A 16,039-nucleotide genomic window follows, 5' to 3' on the forward strand; every position below is an offset into this window, starting at 1 on the left:
AGTTGTTTTCAGTGTTTCAAGAATTTATAGGTTAAATCTTTCAACAACTATTGTCTATACTAGCAACTAATAGTTAGTAGTCGTGTAAGATATGTATTTGGACAATAACTTGTATTTGAGCTGGTTTTTTTTTAAGCATTACATATTGTGCGTGTGTTTTGTCATGGATTTCTAAACGGGGAGATTGTTAGGTTCTAAATATTTTAATTAAATGTTTAGAATCATAATTGTATTGTGTTGGCAAACTGAGAGCAAAACATGTTTAGTCTAAGTGTTTAGGCAATGCTTAAATAAGTGTGTTTCAAGATTGGAAGTCCAGCTAATTGTAGAAAAGAGAAATCAAGTTCTACCTTCCTTGACCGATTGAGAATTAGACCTAACTGATTGAAAATCGCAAACACAGTTTTCTGCAGAAGTTTATTTCAGTCCAATCTCTACTAAAACGTTTAGGGTTTCACTTAAACTTCTCCACATATAAAAGGGAAGCCCTAGCCACGTTTTGAAGACTTTTTTGGAAGACTTGTGTGTTACTCATTGTGAGATCTGAGAGGTTTTGTACCTTCTAACTCCACAAGATTCTACCGGAGCTTAAATTACAATCAAGAATTGGTAGAACTAGTTGCTGCATCAAGATCAACAAGAAAAAGTGATTTGAACCTTTGAGTGGAGTCTCAAAGTCACAAGCAAGGGTGTGCTTGTGTTGTTATAAATCCAAGAAGAGAAAGAGTCCATGGATTTGGAGCTCTTGCACGTGGTCGTGTTAGTAAGTTACTATATGAGGTAGTATTAGATTTAGGGTTAAATCTTTTGTAAAAATTTCAATTCTCTTATAATGGATTTGGTTTATCTTGAGGATAGTTAGGTTAAATCCTCCTCAGGTTTTTACCTTGAAACGGCTTAGTTTCATTAGTTTTCCTAGGTAATCATATTATGGTATTATTTACTTTTCTGCATCTTTACATGATATGATTCATTTATGTTTAACTTAAATCTGAAAATTAATATAAGTAATCACTTGATTAATAAATTAGGTTAAACAATCTGTTAAAGAGGTCTAAACAAACTTTCAAACCTAACGGTCTGCTTCCGGTGCTCCTAGTAACCATTTTTGAACAATAACCAACCTTCAACTGAGCTTGCCTGCAGGAATGTTTGGCAATTATATGATACCTTGTCAGAGTTTAGTAAGCGGTTGAGTGATTTGATTTCTAGTTTTTGCTTTTCCTAGGAGCATAATATTTCAAGAATAAAAACGTGGGTGATTTGAATGCCACATACGCTTATGAGATCATGAGTGAGTGATCAGATGGTATTGACTTTTGACAGTTGAAACTAGATATTAATCTTGTTTATTCGTGGAATGTTAGGTTGAATCACGTGCCTTGGTATATATTGACATAGAATCACGTTTTACATTTGACTTTTAATTTTAAAATAGTTTGACTTGTTTTATATATGTATATATAAACTCTCAAAGCACTACGTGAATATCACAGAAGATACTGGTTTTCGATTCTCAAAAGAGAAAAGAAAAAAGAAACTAGTTTCGTGCTGAAGAGGGTGAGTGATGAATCCAAAAAAGAAAGAATCGCTGTTTCTGGGCTCTCTGTTTCTTGCTGTACAGTGTCTTTGCATGGTCAAGGGCGATGTTCATTTTTATGACTTTGTTGTAAGTACGAGCTATCGTGTGGTTTCCTTCTGTAGTTTTATCTTGAAAATCACAGTTACAGATGAACTACCTCTGCTAGCATTAGTTTTCTCTTGCGCTTTCTTTTCGTCCAGTAATGGGATGGATTTTAGTTGTGGCAGAACGTTTGTTTCTTTCTTTGTTTGTTTATTTGTTTTTTTCACTATCATGAGATATAGTTGCCATAATGGCGGTTGTGGCTGGTGGAGTTGTGGTGGAGGTGGTTGTAGCTGGTTGCTAAAGTTTTTGTGGGGAATTTTTACTATTATTTTAATCAAAGTGTTGCTAAAATAAAACTATTAATGTTAGATAAATGGTAAAGTGAGATGCTAAAATAAATAAACTAGTTTTTAGAGTTGTTAAAAGCTAAAAAATATAACTCTATCAATGTGGATGCTCTAAAGGTGATTTTCTAATAATGTGGGTTTGAAAACACAAACATAAACTTGCCATCAGAGTTGGAGAGTACAAGCTTGATGTTTTATTCCGTTACATCAATTTATAAGCATATGCTTCTTCTTCTTCTACTTTTACAGCTTACAGAGGAAAACTTCACAAGGTTGTGTAGCACTGAGACCATGTTAGCCGTAAATGGCAGTATTCCTGGGCCAGTAATACGGGTTCATAAAGGGGATACGATGTATGTCAATGTTCATAACAAAGGATATTATGGGGTGACCATTCACTGGTAATCTCTCCCTCTTTCCCAAAATAAACACGCACGCATCCATATTCAGTAAAATTATCTTTCATTTAATGTGGTTATCATCTCTTTGGGTCGAGGCACTGAATGACTCAGACTTAAGGCATATTTGCACTTGGTATTTAGTTTGAGTAGTCTATTATACACTCTTAACATTCATATTCTCACAAGTACGATGTTCTCCATACTACGGATTTTATTATATAAATTGATGTTGATATCTATATTGAAAATTATAACTATTTGATGTGGCAAAGTACACCAATCCATTCATTATCAAGCCAAATTATTAGGCTTATACAGTAAATATTTATAGCAACTTTATCATTTCCCATCTCATAAATATGAGTGTTGAGGATTTGTAAACCTAGGAATGCAACCATGCCCATATATATATATATATATATTATAACATTTTCTAAGAATAAAATATTTTCATATTAAACCGGTTAAATTACCATTTTATTTATAACATAAGCACTGCCTAACAAGATTGACAACCTTAAATGATATTATGATTCTTATAGGCATGGTGTAAAGCAACCAAGAAATCCATGGTCAGATGGCACAAACTACATCACGCAATGTCCTATTGAACCAGGATCAAACTTCACCTATGAGGTCATTTTTTCCACCGAAGAGGGAACACTTTGGTGGCATGCTCACAGTGATTGGACACGAGTTGGTGTTCATGGTGCTATTGTTATCTTGCCTGCTATTGGAACCACTTATCCATTTCCCAAACCAGATGACGAAGAGATCATTATACTTGGTATGTTAATATTTTTATCCATTCCTTAAATTTTAGCTAAACTAACCCAATATACTTTACTATCAATATGGAGAAGGGGGGACTCGAAGGTGCTAGTGGTGGTGAGTGAGGGAATGGTGGTAATATTGGCTCGCCTTAGGCCTCTCGTGGCGACCCCTTCAACATCAAAACAAGGTGAGATCTGTAATCATCCTTTAGCAGAGGTTGCCAGATTTCTCACCAATGATGAGTGGAGGTGAAGGGTGGCACCATTGGTGGTGCTGTCGCTAGTCTGGCTTAGGCAAGTATGAGAGAGGAAGAGAAAAGTGTGAGAGAGGAACAAAAAAAGGTGAGTGTGAGAGTGAGAGTCAGTCGGGTGTGATGGAGTGAGATTTTTGTAAAATGTTTTTGTAAAGTGGTGTGGAGTCACTACTTATTTTTTATACAAAAAATAAGAAAAAAATTAATAACAAATTTACACAACTGAATTGTTCCATTCTCATTGATTAAAAAGTACAAATTTGATAAATTGAATATTACATGGCTTTGGGTCCTAGTTACAATCTACCAAAGATACATGGCGTTTTGTCGTAGTTACAATCTAGCCCAAAAAAATAAATAAATAAAGATAAAGCCTAGGTCTACCTATCCAAAGACACTAAATTTGGAGGCTAAGTTACGGAATGGAAAGGTGTTAGGCACCCATTTCGCCCAAACAGAGTCTAGTCTTCTAGACTTTCACGACCGATGTACCCCTTTTATGTATGACATGAATGATATGTTGCACACATGAAAAACTAAATCACATAAGTCTATTTATGAATGCATCCTCTTCTTTGTTAAAAAAAGAATTAGATCTGTGTTGTGATAAAAAATTTAGTTTGGTTTAGAAAAATCAAATCTATTTTTGGCATAGAAAAGTCAGATCTATTTTTAAGAACTAGAAAAATTGGTTTTTGGTTTGTATTAAAAAAATCAAATCTATTTTATAACAAAAATTTTTGTGATCGGAGACAAAATTTGCCCTAATTCATCGTTCTTGAAGAAGTTGTTGTGTTTGTGTACCGTAGGATTTTGTGACCAAGCATCTTCTTAATCTTCATCGTTGAGATGAACTGAAGAACTTTGCAGCCAACAACCTTCTCTAGTAGGTGATTGAAGTCGCATACTAGGATCCGCACAATTTGTTAGTCACGTATTTAAGAGCCGTGCATTAAAAGGAGAAATTATTACTACAGAACAAGTCCAAGTGGGTATTGGGGTAAGGGTTCAACTGTAGGTTGGTATGAGGTACTGGGATTCCTTTACTTGTAACCGCTTGTTGTTACAATAATGAAATTTTGGGAGTGGTGACCCTTAAAATCACTCGGTGGGGTTTTTACCATGTAGGTTTTCCCCATTCGTAAACAAATCACCATGTCAATTTATTTTCCACTGCACTTAGTTTAATTGGTGATTTGTTTATGCTACCATGCGTTTGCATGTTAATTTGATTAATTAATAAACTTAGCTAATTAATCAATTAATTCATCACAAGAGATCAATTCGTTTTTGGCTTATCAAGTGGTATCAGAGCAAACACACTCTGATTAGGGTTAATCTTTGTTGTGTTTGATCCATTGACCCTCATTTGTCATGGATAGAGGACAGTCATTAATTATGCCTCCTTTATTTAATGGCATTAACTATGCATATTGGAAAGTACGTATGAGAGATTTCTTGCAGTCTCTAGATGAAAAGGTATGGCAAGCTGTAGAGATTGGCTGGACCAAGCCAAAGGAAGAGCTAACCAATTGGGATGATACCAAGATTAAGGCAGCAAACTATAACAGCAGGGCATTGAATGCTTTATTCGGTGCAGTCACCAATTAGGAGTTCAAGAAGATATCCTCCATTGAAACTGCTAAGGAGGCATGGACCATCCTCCAGACAACCTATGAGGAAACCAAGGCTGTCAAGGATTCGAAGCTACAGAGGCTCATTACAAGCTTCGAAGAGATTAAGATGGAGGAGAATGAGTCGTTCGATGAGTTCTATGCCAAACTCAAAGACATAGTGAACTCAGCGTTCAATCTTGGGGAAACCATTCTTGAACCCAAGATTGTAAGAAAGGTGCTCAGATCTCTGCACGAGAGATTCCATGCCAAGATCATGGCGATCAAGGAATCAAAGGATATCGACAAGATTCGTTTGACAGAGCTGGTTGGCAATCTACAAACCTACGAGCTAGAGTTAACTAGAATTGGCAAATCAGGTAAAGGCAAGAGCATGGCACTGAAGGCCAAGAGCAGTGACACGGATGAGTCTTCAGATGACGAAGATTCTAAGATGAATTCTTACATCATTAGGCAATTCAAGAACTTCATGAAGAATGCAAATGGGAAGGGCTTCGACAAGGACTATAGGTAATCTAGTTCTTCTCAGTTCAAAAGCCAAGACAAAGGGAAGAAGGATGCTAGGAATGGCAGTCAGTACACTGTTCCCACAGGAGCTAAGTACTTTGGGGGTCAAGGCTTCGGTCACATGAAATAGGAGTGTCCTACATATCTCATGAGCATTGGAAAGAGCAAGGCACTTGCTGCTACCTTAAGTGACACCAAGCCTGAGAATGATTCCGACAATGAGGATGATGGAATCCTGAGTTCCTTCACTGCCACTGTCAATCCTACTGAGGGGATTGTTGAAGATGTGGATGAAGAAGAGGAATTGGTGGAGTCCAAGTTTGAGAAGATGGATGATCAAGATGATATTCATACAACCTATGAGAAAATATACAAGCTTTTTGAGAAACATGAGAAACTTTATAGGCTGACCAACAAGAAGCTCAGTGATGTGGAACTTGATCATGAAGAGCTTTTCACAAAGTTTGATGAAGCTAATCAGACTATTGGAGCATTGAAGAAGTGCCTGTCATTAAAGCTCGACAACTAGCTCAACAGCTAGCTATCCATTGAGCTTAAGAAGTTATTCCAGCCCTATGGCTCGACAGCTACTCAATAGCATCTCGACAGACAGGTATCTGTCGAGCTTTATGAAGAACAAAATTCTAGTTCTGTTTTGACTCCAATCCTGTTTTATGTGTTTGAGCTTTCTTTGCTCACAACCCTAAACATATAAAGGACTATTTTAAGGGCCGTCAAAGTGTTCACAAGTTGCACAAGTGTTGAGCAAAGTTTGTTCAAGCAAATTGTGAGCAGAGATAGAATTTGCCCTAATTCATCATTCTTGAAGAAGTTGCTGTGTTTGTGCACCGTAAGGTTTTGTGACAAAGAATCTTCTTAATCCTCATCGTTGAGATGAACTGAAGAACTTTACAGCCAACAACCTTTTCTAGTTGGTGATTGAAGTCGCGTACTAGGATCTGCGCAATTGGTTAGTCACGTACTTGGGAGCCGTGCATTAAAAAGAGAAATTGTCACTATAGAACAAGTCCAATTGGGTATTGGGGTAAGGGTTCAACTGTAGGTTGATATAAGGTACTGGATTCGTTTACTTGTAACCACTTGTTGTGATAATAGTGGAATTTCGGGAGTGATAACCTTAAAATCACCCGGTGGAGTTTTTGCCGTATAGGTTTTCTAGTTGGTGATTGAAGTCGCGTACTAGGATCTGCGCAATTGGTTAGTCACGTACTTGGGAGCCGTGCATTAAAAAGAGAAATTGTCACTATAGAACAAGTCCAATTGGGTATTGGGGTAAGGGTTCAACTGTAAGTTGATATAAGGTACTGGATTCGTTTACTTGTAACCACTTGTTGTGATAATAGTGGAATTTCGGGAGTGATAACCTTAAAATCACCCGGTGGAGTTTTTGCCGTATAGGTTTTCCCTATTCGTAAATAAATCACCGTGTCAATTTATTTTCCGCTGCACTTAGTTTAATTGGTGATTTGTTTGTGCTATCACGCGTTTGCATGTTAATTTGTTTAATTAATAAACTTGGCTAATTAATCAAGTAATTCATCGTAAGGGGTCAATTCTTTTTTAGCCTATCATCTTTCTTTTTGAATTTCGATCGATCGAGTACCAATCGGGGTACCGATCAAGCAAGGCAGAGAGCTCCTTAAAATTTCCTTTAAATTTTCAATTGGTCAAAAATTAGCTTCAATCGATCAAAAAATGAATAAATCATATTTGATTGACCGAAAACCAATCAAGCAAACTCGAGAGCAATGATTAAAAATCAAGGAATTTTTTATTGATCGAAAAACACATTTGATCGATCACAGTTCTATAAATTTGAATTTCTGAAAAACTACAGAAGATTATGCAAAAACAACTCAACCCAAGTAATTTCATGAATGAAATGCATGAGAATGAGTTTAAATGTTTTTCAAAAACAGAAGTTTTCAACCCAGAACTTCAAAACAAGATTTTCAAACTCTTGCACTAAAATTTTCAACCCTTGAACATATTTTGTATCAAAATCAGAGAATATATAATCTTGGATGGCCAAACCATATTCACACACAATTTCATATACTAAGTTTAGCAAAGAATAACTTATGAAGTGTGTGCAACTAGTAACAACATGAGATACATGTGGGGTAATATGTAGATAGTAATCAATCACAATTTCTAAATTATTCATCACATAAATTTGAAAGTGACTATCACCTAAAGAGTTACATCATATAGCTCCCACATCTCCTAGGAGTAGGAACTTCTTCTTTTGGCTATACAACTTCTATCTTAGATGGTTCAAAAGTAGGAATAAAGTTTATGGAATGGGTTTCAGACTCAGAGATGCTATCAACAAAACCTAAACCTGATTTGTCTAAGGGAGACTTCTGAATACTCAACATGTGATCAAGTTTAGAATTGGCAGACCTATTTGACTGTTCTCTAGCAACAGACAATTCTAGTTCTAGGTTCTTAATTTTTTCAACCAACTTAATATTTTCAGCCTTCACCTTATTTACCAGTTCATTAGCATCAAACAAATTCAGCAACAAGGTTTTCTTTTCTTGTTCAAGAATGGCTATCTTCTTTAGCCCTACATCCACACTCATTACATCCTTTGCAGCAACCTTGCATAGCTTGTTATAAGCTTCTTGCAAGTCAGCACTCTCAGAGAGTTCCCCATTAAAAGGGTTCTCTTCAACTGAATCACTTTCATTAACTACAACAGTAGTTGTGAAAGTAAATAAGTTTCCATCTTCATCACTTCCAAACTCATGATCAAAAACTTCACCATCACTAAGGGTTATAGCCATAACTTTACCCTTTGTTCTCAAGAATGTTGGACATTCTGATTTCACATGACCATACCCTTGACAACCAAAACATTGTTAACCTAGAGAATGACTAGAAGATTGACCAACTTTTTATTTTTATTTTTCAGTATTTATGGTTTTAGTTGGTTCATTTGTCTTAGAGTTCTTAGGTTCAACATTGTTTTTACATCTTGCCCTTCTATTGTTATTTCAGAGAAAATTTCTAAAGTTCTTGGTAAGATAGGCAATCTCTGTAGAAGAGAGTTCATCATCAAATCCATTATAATTAACATCATCACTGACTTAAGAGCCATTGATTTGGATTTGTTAGTTTTGGGTAGGTCTAACTCATAGGATTGTAGAGATCCTACAAGTTCTGTTAGGACATATGTGTTTCACATGTTAAGAACATATGTCATGATTTTATGTAATTGACTTATCCTTTGACAAAACGCACTTTACTTGTATTTGGGTAGATTTAGGATGTGTTTGGGTAGATTTAGGATGTGTTTAAATACTTCAAGAAACCTTGTTTCAAGATCAAGTATTGAAGCCTTCAAGTCTGTCCAAGAAAACAAGTTCATAGTGCAAAAACATTAAAGCTTGACAGCTGGCTCGACAGCTACATCTATCGAGCTCAAGAAAGTTGTTCTACATTCGATGTGCTCGACACCTTTTCGACAGCTGCTCGACATCTTCTATCTGTCGAGGTTTAAGATTTTCAGAATTCCAATATGATTTTCTTGGGATTCGTGAATATGTCTTTGGGCTTTCTTTTCTCTTAACCCTAGATATATAAAAGGATTATTTTAAGGGCCGTCAAACAGTTCACAAGTTGCACAAGCTTTAAGCAAACTCTATTCAAGCAAATTGTGACCAGAGACGAAGTTCTTACCCTAGTTCATCTCTTTCTCTTGAAGAAGTTGTTGTGTATATGCACCGTAGGGTTTTATGACCAAGCATCTTCTTGATCTTCATCGTGTGGATGAACTGAAGAACTTTGCAACTAACAACCTCTTAGTTGGTGATTGAAGTCGCGTACTGGGATCCGCGCAATTGGTTAGTCACGTACTTGGGAGTCATGCATCGAAAGGGGAACTGTCACTACAGAACAAGTCCAATTGGGTATTAGGGTAAGGGTTTAACTGCAAGTTGGTAAGGTACTTGGGATTCCTTTACTTGTAACCGCTTGTTGTGATAATAGTGGAGTTTGGGGAGTGGTGACTTGGAAATCATCCGGTGGGGTTTTTGTCGTTAGGTTTTCCCCATTCGTAAACAAATCACCGTGTTATTTATTTTCCGCTGCATAATTAGTTTATTGGTGATTTGTTTGTGCTACCACGCATTTGCATGATAAATTGGTTAATTAATAACTTGGCTAATTAATTAATTAATCTCTATCACAATGGGTCATTCAGTTTGTGGCCTATCAAGTTTATCAACCGGGATGGAGTCCACATCCTTACTTTCAGTAATTACAGTTACTTTGGGTCTAAAGTCCTTAGTTAAGGATCTAAGAATCTTCCTAACTATCTTAGTTTAATCATAAATTTCACCCAAATTATATGCAAAATTTACAATATCATCTAGTTTAGCATAGAATTCATCAAAACTTTCATCCTCAAACATTCTAGTGCTTTTAAACCTAGTAGTCAACTATTGCAACTTGTTTATTTTGACTGCCTTTGTGCCTTCATGCACAGTTTGGAGAATTTTCCAAGCAGTATGAGCAACCTCAACATTTAAGATTCTCCTAAACTCCTCCATAGAAATAGCATTAAAAATAGCATTCATAGCTTTGCTATTAAAAGCGGCTGCATCTTTTTCGGCCGTTGAACACTCACTAATAAGAGTAGCTGGTTTCTCCCATCCCTATTCAACGGAGTTCCACACTCTCTCATTTATAGATTTCAAGAAGGTTTTCACCCTAACCTTCCAATAGGCATAGTTATTTCCATTAAAGTGTGGAGGGATCACAAGAGAGTTACCGTGTTCCATGACAACATGGGTCAAGGATCAACTCTTAGATCAAGAGATCTAACTCAAGAGCTAACCTGCTTTGATACCACTTGCTAGGTTTTTAGACCCCTTGCCACAATATGTTTGACCTAATATTAAACTAAATTGATTAACAAGATTGTTATTCAAGATTAGGTTAAACAAAAATAAACATAAAGCGGAAAATATAAAGAACACGAAGAACTAATGACCCAGGAAAACCAAATCAGTAAAAAACCTGGGAAGGATTTGACCTAGCTATCCTCAAGGTAAAAACAGATCCACCATAAAAGAATTGAAGTTTTACAAAATGACTTAGACTACTAACATCCTAATGCTACCTCAAGTATAAAACTTACTATCATGACCACGTGCTATCTCCAAATCCACGAACTACTTCTTTCTTGAATTTGCTACAGCACAAGTTCTCCTACTTGTGACTTTGAGACACCTCTCAAAGGTTTTGTTGTTCTTTGAAGGTTCTTTATGTAGCAATTGAACCACCACCAAATCTTGATTAAAAATCTTGCTATTGGTAGAGCTTTCCGTGCATTCTAAGCTAAACACCTCTTAAATCTCACACAAGAGCAAACACACAACTATTCAGAGACTTCTAAAACATGGTTAGGGTTTTTTCTTTTATATTAGAAGTAAAACACTTAACCCTACGCGCTTATTGGGCTTGGCCTACATTTGAAACTTTTCTGCAGAATTCTGGAACTGCGTGTTTCAATCGATCAAGCATTGCAGTTTTACACAGTAAATTCTTGCAAAACACTCGATTCAAACTTACGCTTAAAACAAACTTTAAGCAAGCCTAAATCTAGACTCATTGTTTTGATCATGGTTTGCCAACATATACAAAATGAAGTTCTAATACATTTAGTTCTTAATGTCTTAGAACCTAACATATACCTATATATACAACATTTTGTGGGTTGGTGGTGGTGGTGGGATTGTTTTTTTTTTTTTTTTTTTGTGTGGTTCATGGTGCATTTGTGTTGGTTCTTGGAGAGAGAGAGAGAGAGAGAGAGAGAGAGAGAGAGAGAGAGAGAGAGAGAGAGAGAGAGAGAGAGAGAGAGAAATATTAAAAAATATATATTTAAATGAAGTGTTGAAAAAATAAAAATTTGGATATTTGATGTATTATAAAGTGGTATGGTATAATAGTAAATTAACATTTTAGACGATAAAATAGACATTTTTATGCAAACGTAAATGCCTAGGGGATCAAAAAAAGATGAGATAGTTTTTTTTTTTCCCCTTTCTGGTCTCAACACGTTGTCCTAATTAATGCGAGATGGTGAACTATTACTGTGGCTGTTGGGGTTTATACACACAGAATGATGTATGGGAGAAGAACTAAACTCTTGTGTGCCACAACTCTGAGAAACAGTACCAACAAGCTAATTTTGCTCCAAAACATGTGGAAAGAAGTTGCTCCACATATATAACATATTGATATTATGTTTCCTAATTCTCACTGATCGGTGGTCAATATACTATAGTAGGCTCCAAGCTGTGAATTGAGTATGGATTTTAGAAAAAGCAATGTTACATGTATAACAATTTTTACAATAAATTTTATAATTGTCAAGTTGTTATTAATTTTTAACTCTCACATTATTGGTTATGTGAAAAAAAAAAATTTCCAAAAATTATCACCCAAGATTAATGACTTTTAGAAACCAACAATAACAATAAATCTACTTAAAATTCAAATGAGATAAATATTTTGTTTCCAAAATACCAAAATAGGTCAATTGCTAGAAAAAGACAGTTCAGTTATAAATATTATTCATATTTTAAAACACAATAAAAAAATAAAAAATTCACCTTCTCATAGTCCAGAAAAAGTAAAAGAATTTTTTTATTGTGATAATATGATTAAAAAAAAATTATACTACAAAAAAAGACTTAAAGTTATGAGCCGCCCAATCTTCTTTGTAATAAAAAAAAAAAAAAAAAAGTGAACAAATAAATAAATTTCAAATTTTGGAAAATAAATTAATTCCTAAATGTTATTTTGATTTTTGGCATACGTGGTGTAATAATTAAACCTATATATGAATCTTTTATTTATTTACTAAAATACAATTACTTTTATCGTTCAAAATCATTGTCTCAATATATAACTGCTATACTTACTAGGTAAATCAATAATAAAATGTAAAGCATATTTATGATTCAATTTTATTGAGCATGCAGGTTCGTTGTACAGAGGAAATTTAAAATCTTCGTTGGATGAGGATCTACACTCTGGTATTGACTTGCCACATTCTGTTGCTTACACTATAAATGGCGAACCAGGAGATTTGTGCCCATGCTCTAAAGGTAGGATTGTAGATTTTGAATTTTGGACTTCAGGCATACCGCATATCATGTTGGATCATTCTCTTAAAATAAGATATATTTTGCCATTTCACCCATTGGAATCCTAAATAGAGTGTAGGTTCCATATTAATTTATACTAGTCTCGTCACATGCGTTTTGCGCATGTGCAATGAGGCTTTTTTTTTTTTGGGGCTTACATATTTTACTCATGATAGTTTTATTTTATTTTTTATTTTAAGAAGAAATTGTATTAGTACTTGATTATTAATGTGAAAGAGAAATGTGGAGGTCGGAAGAAAATAGTTTAGTGATAAAAAAAAAAAATGGTACGTTTGTGGAAAATTAAGCAATTTTATTAAAAAAAAATTTCAAAAAAGAAGAAATTGTATTAGTATTTGACAACTAACGTGAGAGGGAAATGTAGATGTGAGAGAAAAAACTATTATTTTTTTTTAATTTACCTAAAAATTAGGAGTTTTTAAATTACTAATTTTACATGTCTAATCATATGATTTAAGCCTTAGAAATGGATGAATTTGAGAGTATTTTGGACATCTAAATTAAGAATTCTAAACAGGAGAAGCCCTTTAAATATTAGTATAGATATAACAATAATTTGAGTTTTTTTTTTTTTTTTTTTTTTTTTGTTGAGAATCAACAATTTGAGTTAATGTGGATATAATAATATTTTGTAATAAAAAATTATAAGCATTATTATTTATTTATATTAAAAAAAACTAACATTGAGCTATAATCTTAATGTTGTAGAAACAACATACCGTTGGATGGTTGAATACGGCAAGACCTATCTTGTTCGACTTGTCAACGCTGCTGTGTCTGTCGATCTATTCTTCGCAGTTGCTCAACACAACCTCACAGTTGTTGGAACAGATGCACATTATACCAAACCCATAAACACTAGTTACATCATGATAAGCCCAGGACAAACAATGGATATCCTACTCACAACAAATCAGAGTCTTGGCCATTATTATATTGCTGCTCGACAATTTTGGAGCCAAGATGCCCCGGCTACATTATTTGACCCAGTCAATGCCACCATGATCCTCCAATATAAAGGCAATTATACTATCCCATCGTCCCCTACCTTTCCAAGTAATCTTCCCTTTTACAAAGACTTGCGATCTGCCATAACATTCACAAATCTTTTTAAGAGCTTAGCAAACAAAGATTATCCTGTAAATGTCCCCCTAAACATAACTACCAGAATGTTTATAACACTTTCCATGGGCGGCATTATTTTTCATAACCTTACATCAACACTTGAAGCAAAGGCTACAAGCGCCAATAACATAAGTTGGTCCAACCCAACTACAGATGTATTGCTTGCTTACTACAGGTTTTTCCGTCTTTCTCTCATTTAATTATTTAAAATATACATTGCTTTTCTTGGGGAATAAGGTTGTCAGTTTTAATGTCTTTCCCATGCTCCTTTATGATTTCATGTCTTGCCCTGTGGGTTTTACTCAAAGACCATGTAGAAAAAAATAGATAGTAATACATGGTTATCTTACATTTGTAGAACCGAATATGAGTGAAGTGTGAAAGAAGGCTTGGACTTTCTCTTACAATAATAACAAGATCATATCCATTTCAAATTCGGTCCATTTTTTCTTGTATGCCTAAGATTGATTGGATATTGGTTGAATCTGCCTTGTGGGGTGTGCATTGAATTTTGCATCAGGTATATGCTGAGGTAATGGTTTTATTAAATTAAAAGAAGCCTCAATTGTGAACTAATTATTTTAGGGTATAGCATTGATATGGTTAGCACTTTTACTAGCATAGCGTAGATATGGTTATCATTTTTGCTTGAATAGCATTGATGTACCAATAGAACCATGAAATCGAGAGGATTCTTTTTGGTGATGTTATGATATAGCTTATAGATTCTTTTTATAAAAAAGAAATTAAAAATACACTATTTTGGAAATGGACTTACAAAAGATTGTATTCATTAATAACTAGTTATCAACATTCTAACATGAGTATCGTACTATCATAGATGCCTATATGTTTGGAAAATGGATTAAATTAAGACTTCCGTGCAGGAACATTAGTGGGGTTTACACTACAGATTTCCCAGACCAGCCCCCATCTTATTTTAACTTCACAGGAGACGATTTTCCATATACCTTAACAGAACTTGGGACCAAAGTGAAGGTGTTGAATTATAATGAAGCAGTTGAGATGGTTTTTCAAAGTACCAATTTGGTGGAAGGCGCAGGGCTTCATCCAATGCATTTGCATGGGCATAGCTTCTATGTGGTTGGATCAGGTCCTGGGATCTATGACAATGTAACCGACCCAAAAAGTTTTAATCTGGTTGATCCGGTTGAAGTGAATACCTTCGGAGTTCCTAAGGAAGGATGGCTTGCCATTAGATTTGTGGCAAACAATCCAGGTATGCAATGTCTCTATAACGTAAATATTAATGAGTTTTAGTTATTCTAAAAGGAAATGCATATGGGCTTAAAATATATACTTTGGTTCAAGATCTTGCAACCAACAACCTGACTAGCAAATAATAATAATTTTAATGGAGAAGTTGGGATCAATTGATTCATACCTTTTGTGAAGCATACTCCATACATAGCAATTGCATGCATGTGAGAACAGTTAGGTCAACCCGTTTATGAAACTGATTGGACACGTTATAAGTGTAACTATAATCATGTGGCTCTAGTTGGTTGGCATATATATTTTGGATGCTAACATCAATCATATTTGGCAGGTGTGTGGTTTTGGCATTGTCATTTGGATAGACATATGACGTGGGGTATGTCTTCTGTTTTTATTGTAAAGAATGGGGACACGACTGAGACAAGTATTCGCAAGCCCCCTCCTCAAATGCCTCTATGCGATGCTTCATTTAGATTGAAGCTCGAAAACATTGATGGATTGGATCAAGGAAAAGAAAATTAACCAATTTTTAGTTAAATGCATTCATCTAAATGCATTTCATCTACTTATGTACTATTTCTTTATTATTTAGACTCCTGCAAACTTCTATTGGGATTAGTACCCTAAAATCCTATTATATGCCATGTATGACATTATGTATGATATTATGTTGTGGTTAATAAAGTTGTTTTATTATTATCTAAAATAATGGTAACATGAATATTTGGATATTATCATATAGTCCATGAGATGTGTACGTTTTTAGACCCCTTAAAACACAACCAGATTAACCTAAGTAATTAGCCAAGTAATTACTTAATCAAATTATCAAGTCTAGGTTAACACACATATATCATATTATTGTAAAGTGCAGAAAATAAAGAACACAACAATATGATAACCCAGGAAAACCAAATTGGTAAAAAA

General features: G+C 34.8%; 1 protein-coding gene across 1 annotated transcript; it reads left to right on the forward strand.

The window, feature by feature from the left end:
- Positions 1 to 1,480: 1,480 nt before the first annotated feature.
- On the forward strand, positions 1,481 to 15,821 carry LOC126713539 (laccase-14-like). Its single transcript, XM_050413297.1, has 7 exons — positions 1,481 to 1,669; positions 2,224 to 2,375; positions 2,918 to 3,162; positions 12,563 to 12,688; positions 13,457 to 14,048; positions 14,761 to 15,113; positions 15,444 to 15,821. The coding sequence occupies exons 1-7, from the start codon at positions 1,568 to 1,570 to the stop codon at positions 15,632 to 15,634; spliced, it is 1,761 nt and encodes a 586-aa protein (XP_050269254.1). The 5' UTR covers positions 1,481 to 1,567; the 3' UTR covers positions 15,635 to 15,821.
- Positions 15,822 to 16,039: the final 218 nt, after the last annotated feature.

This window comes from Quercus robur, chromosome 2 (genome assembly GCF_932294415.1).
Source record: "Quercus robur chromosome 2, dhQueRobu3.1, whole genome shotgun sequence".
NCBI lineage: Eukaryota > Viridiplantae > Streptophyta > Magnoliopsida > Fagales > Fagaceae > Quercus > Quercus robur.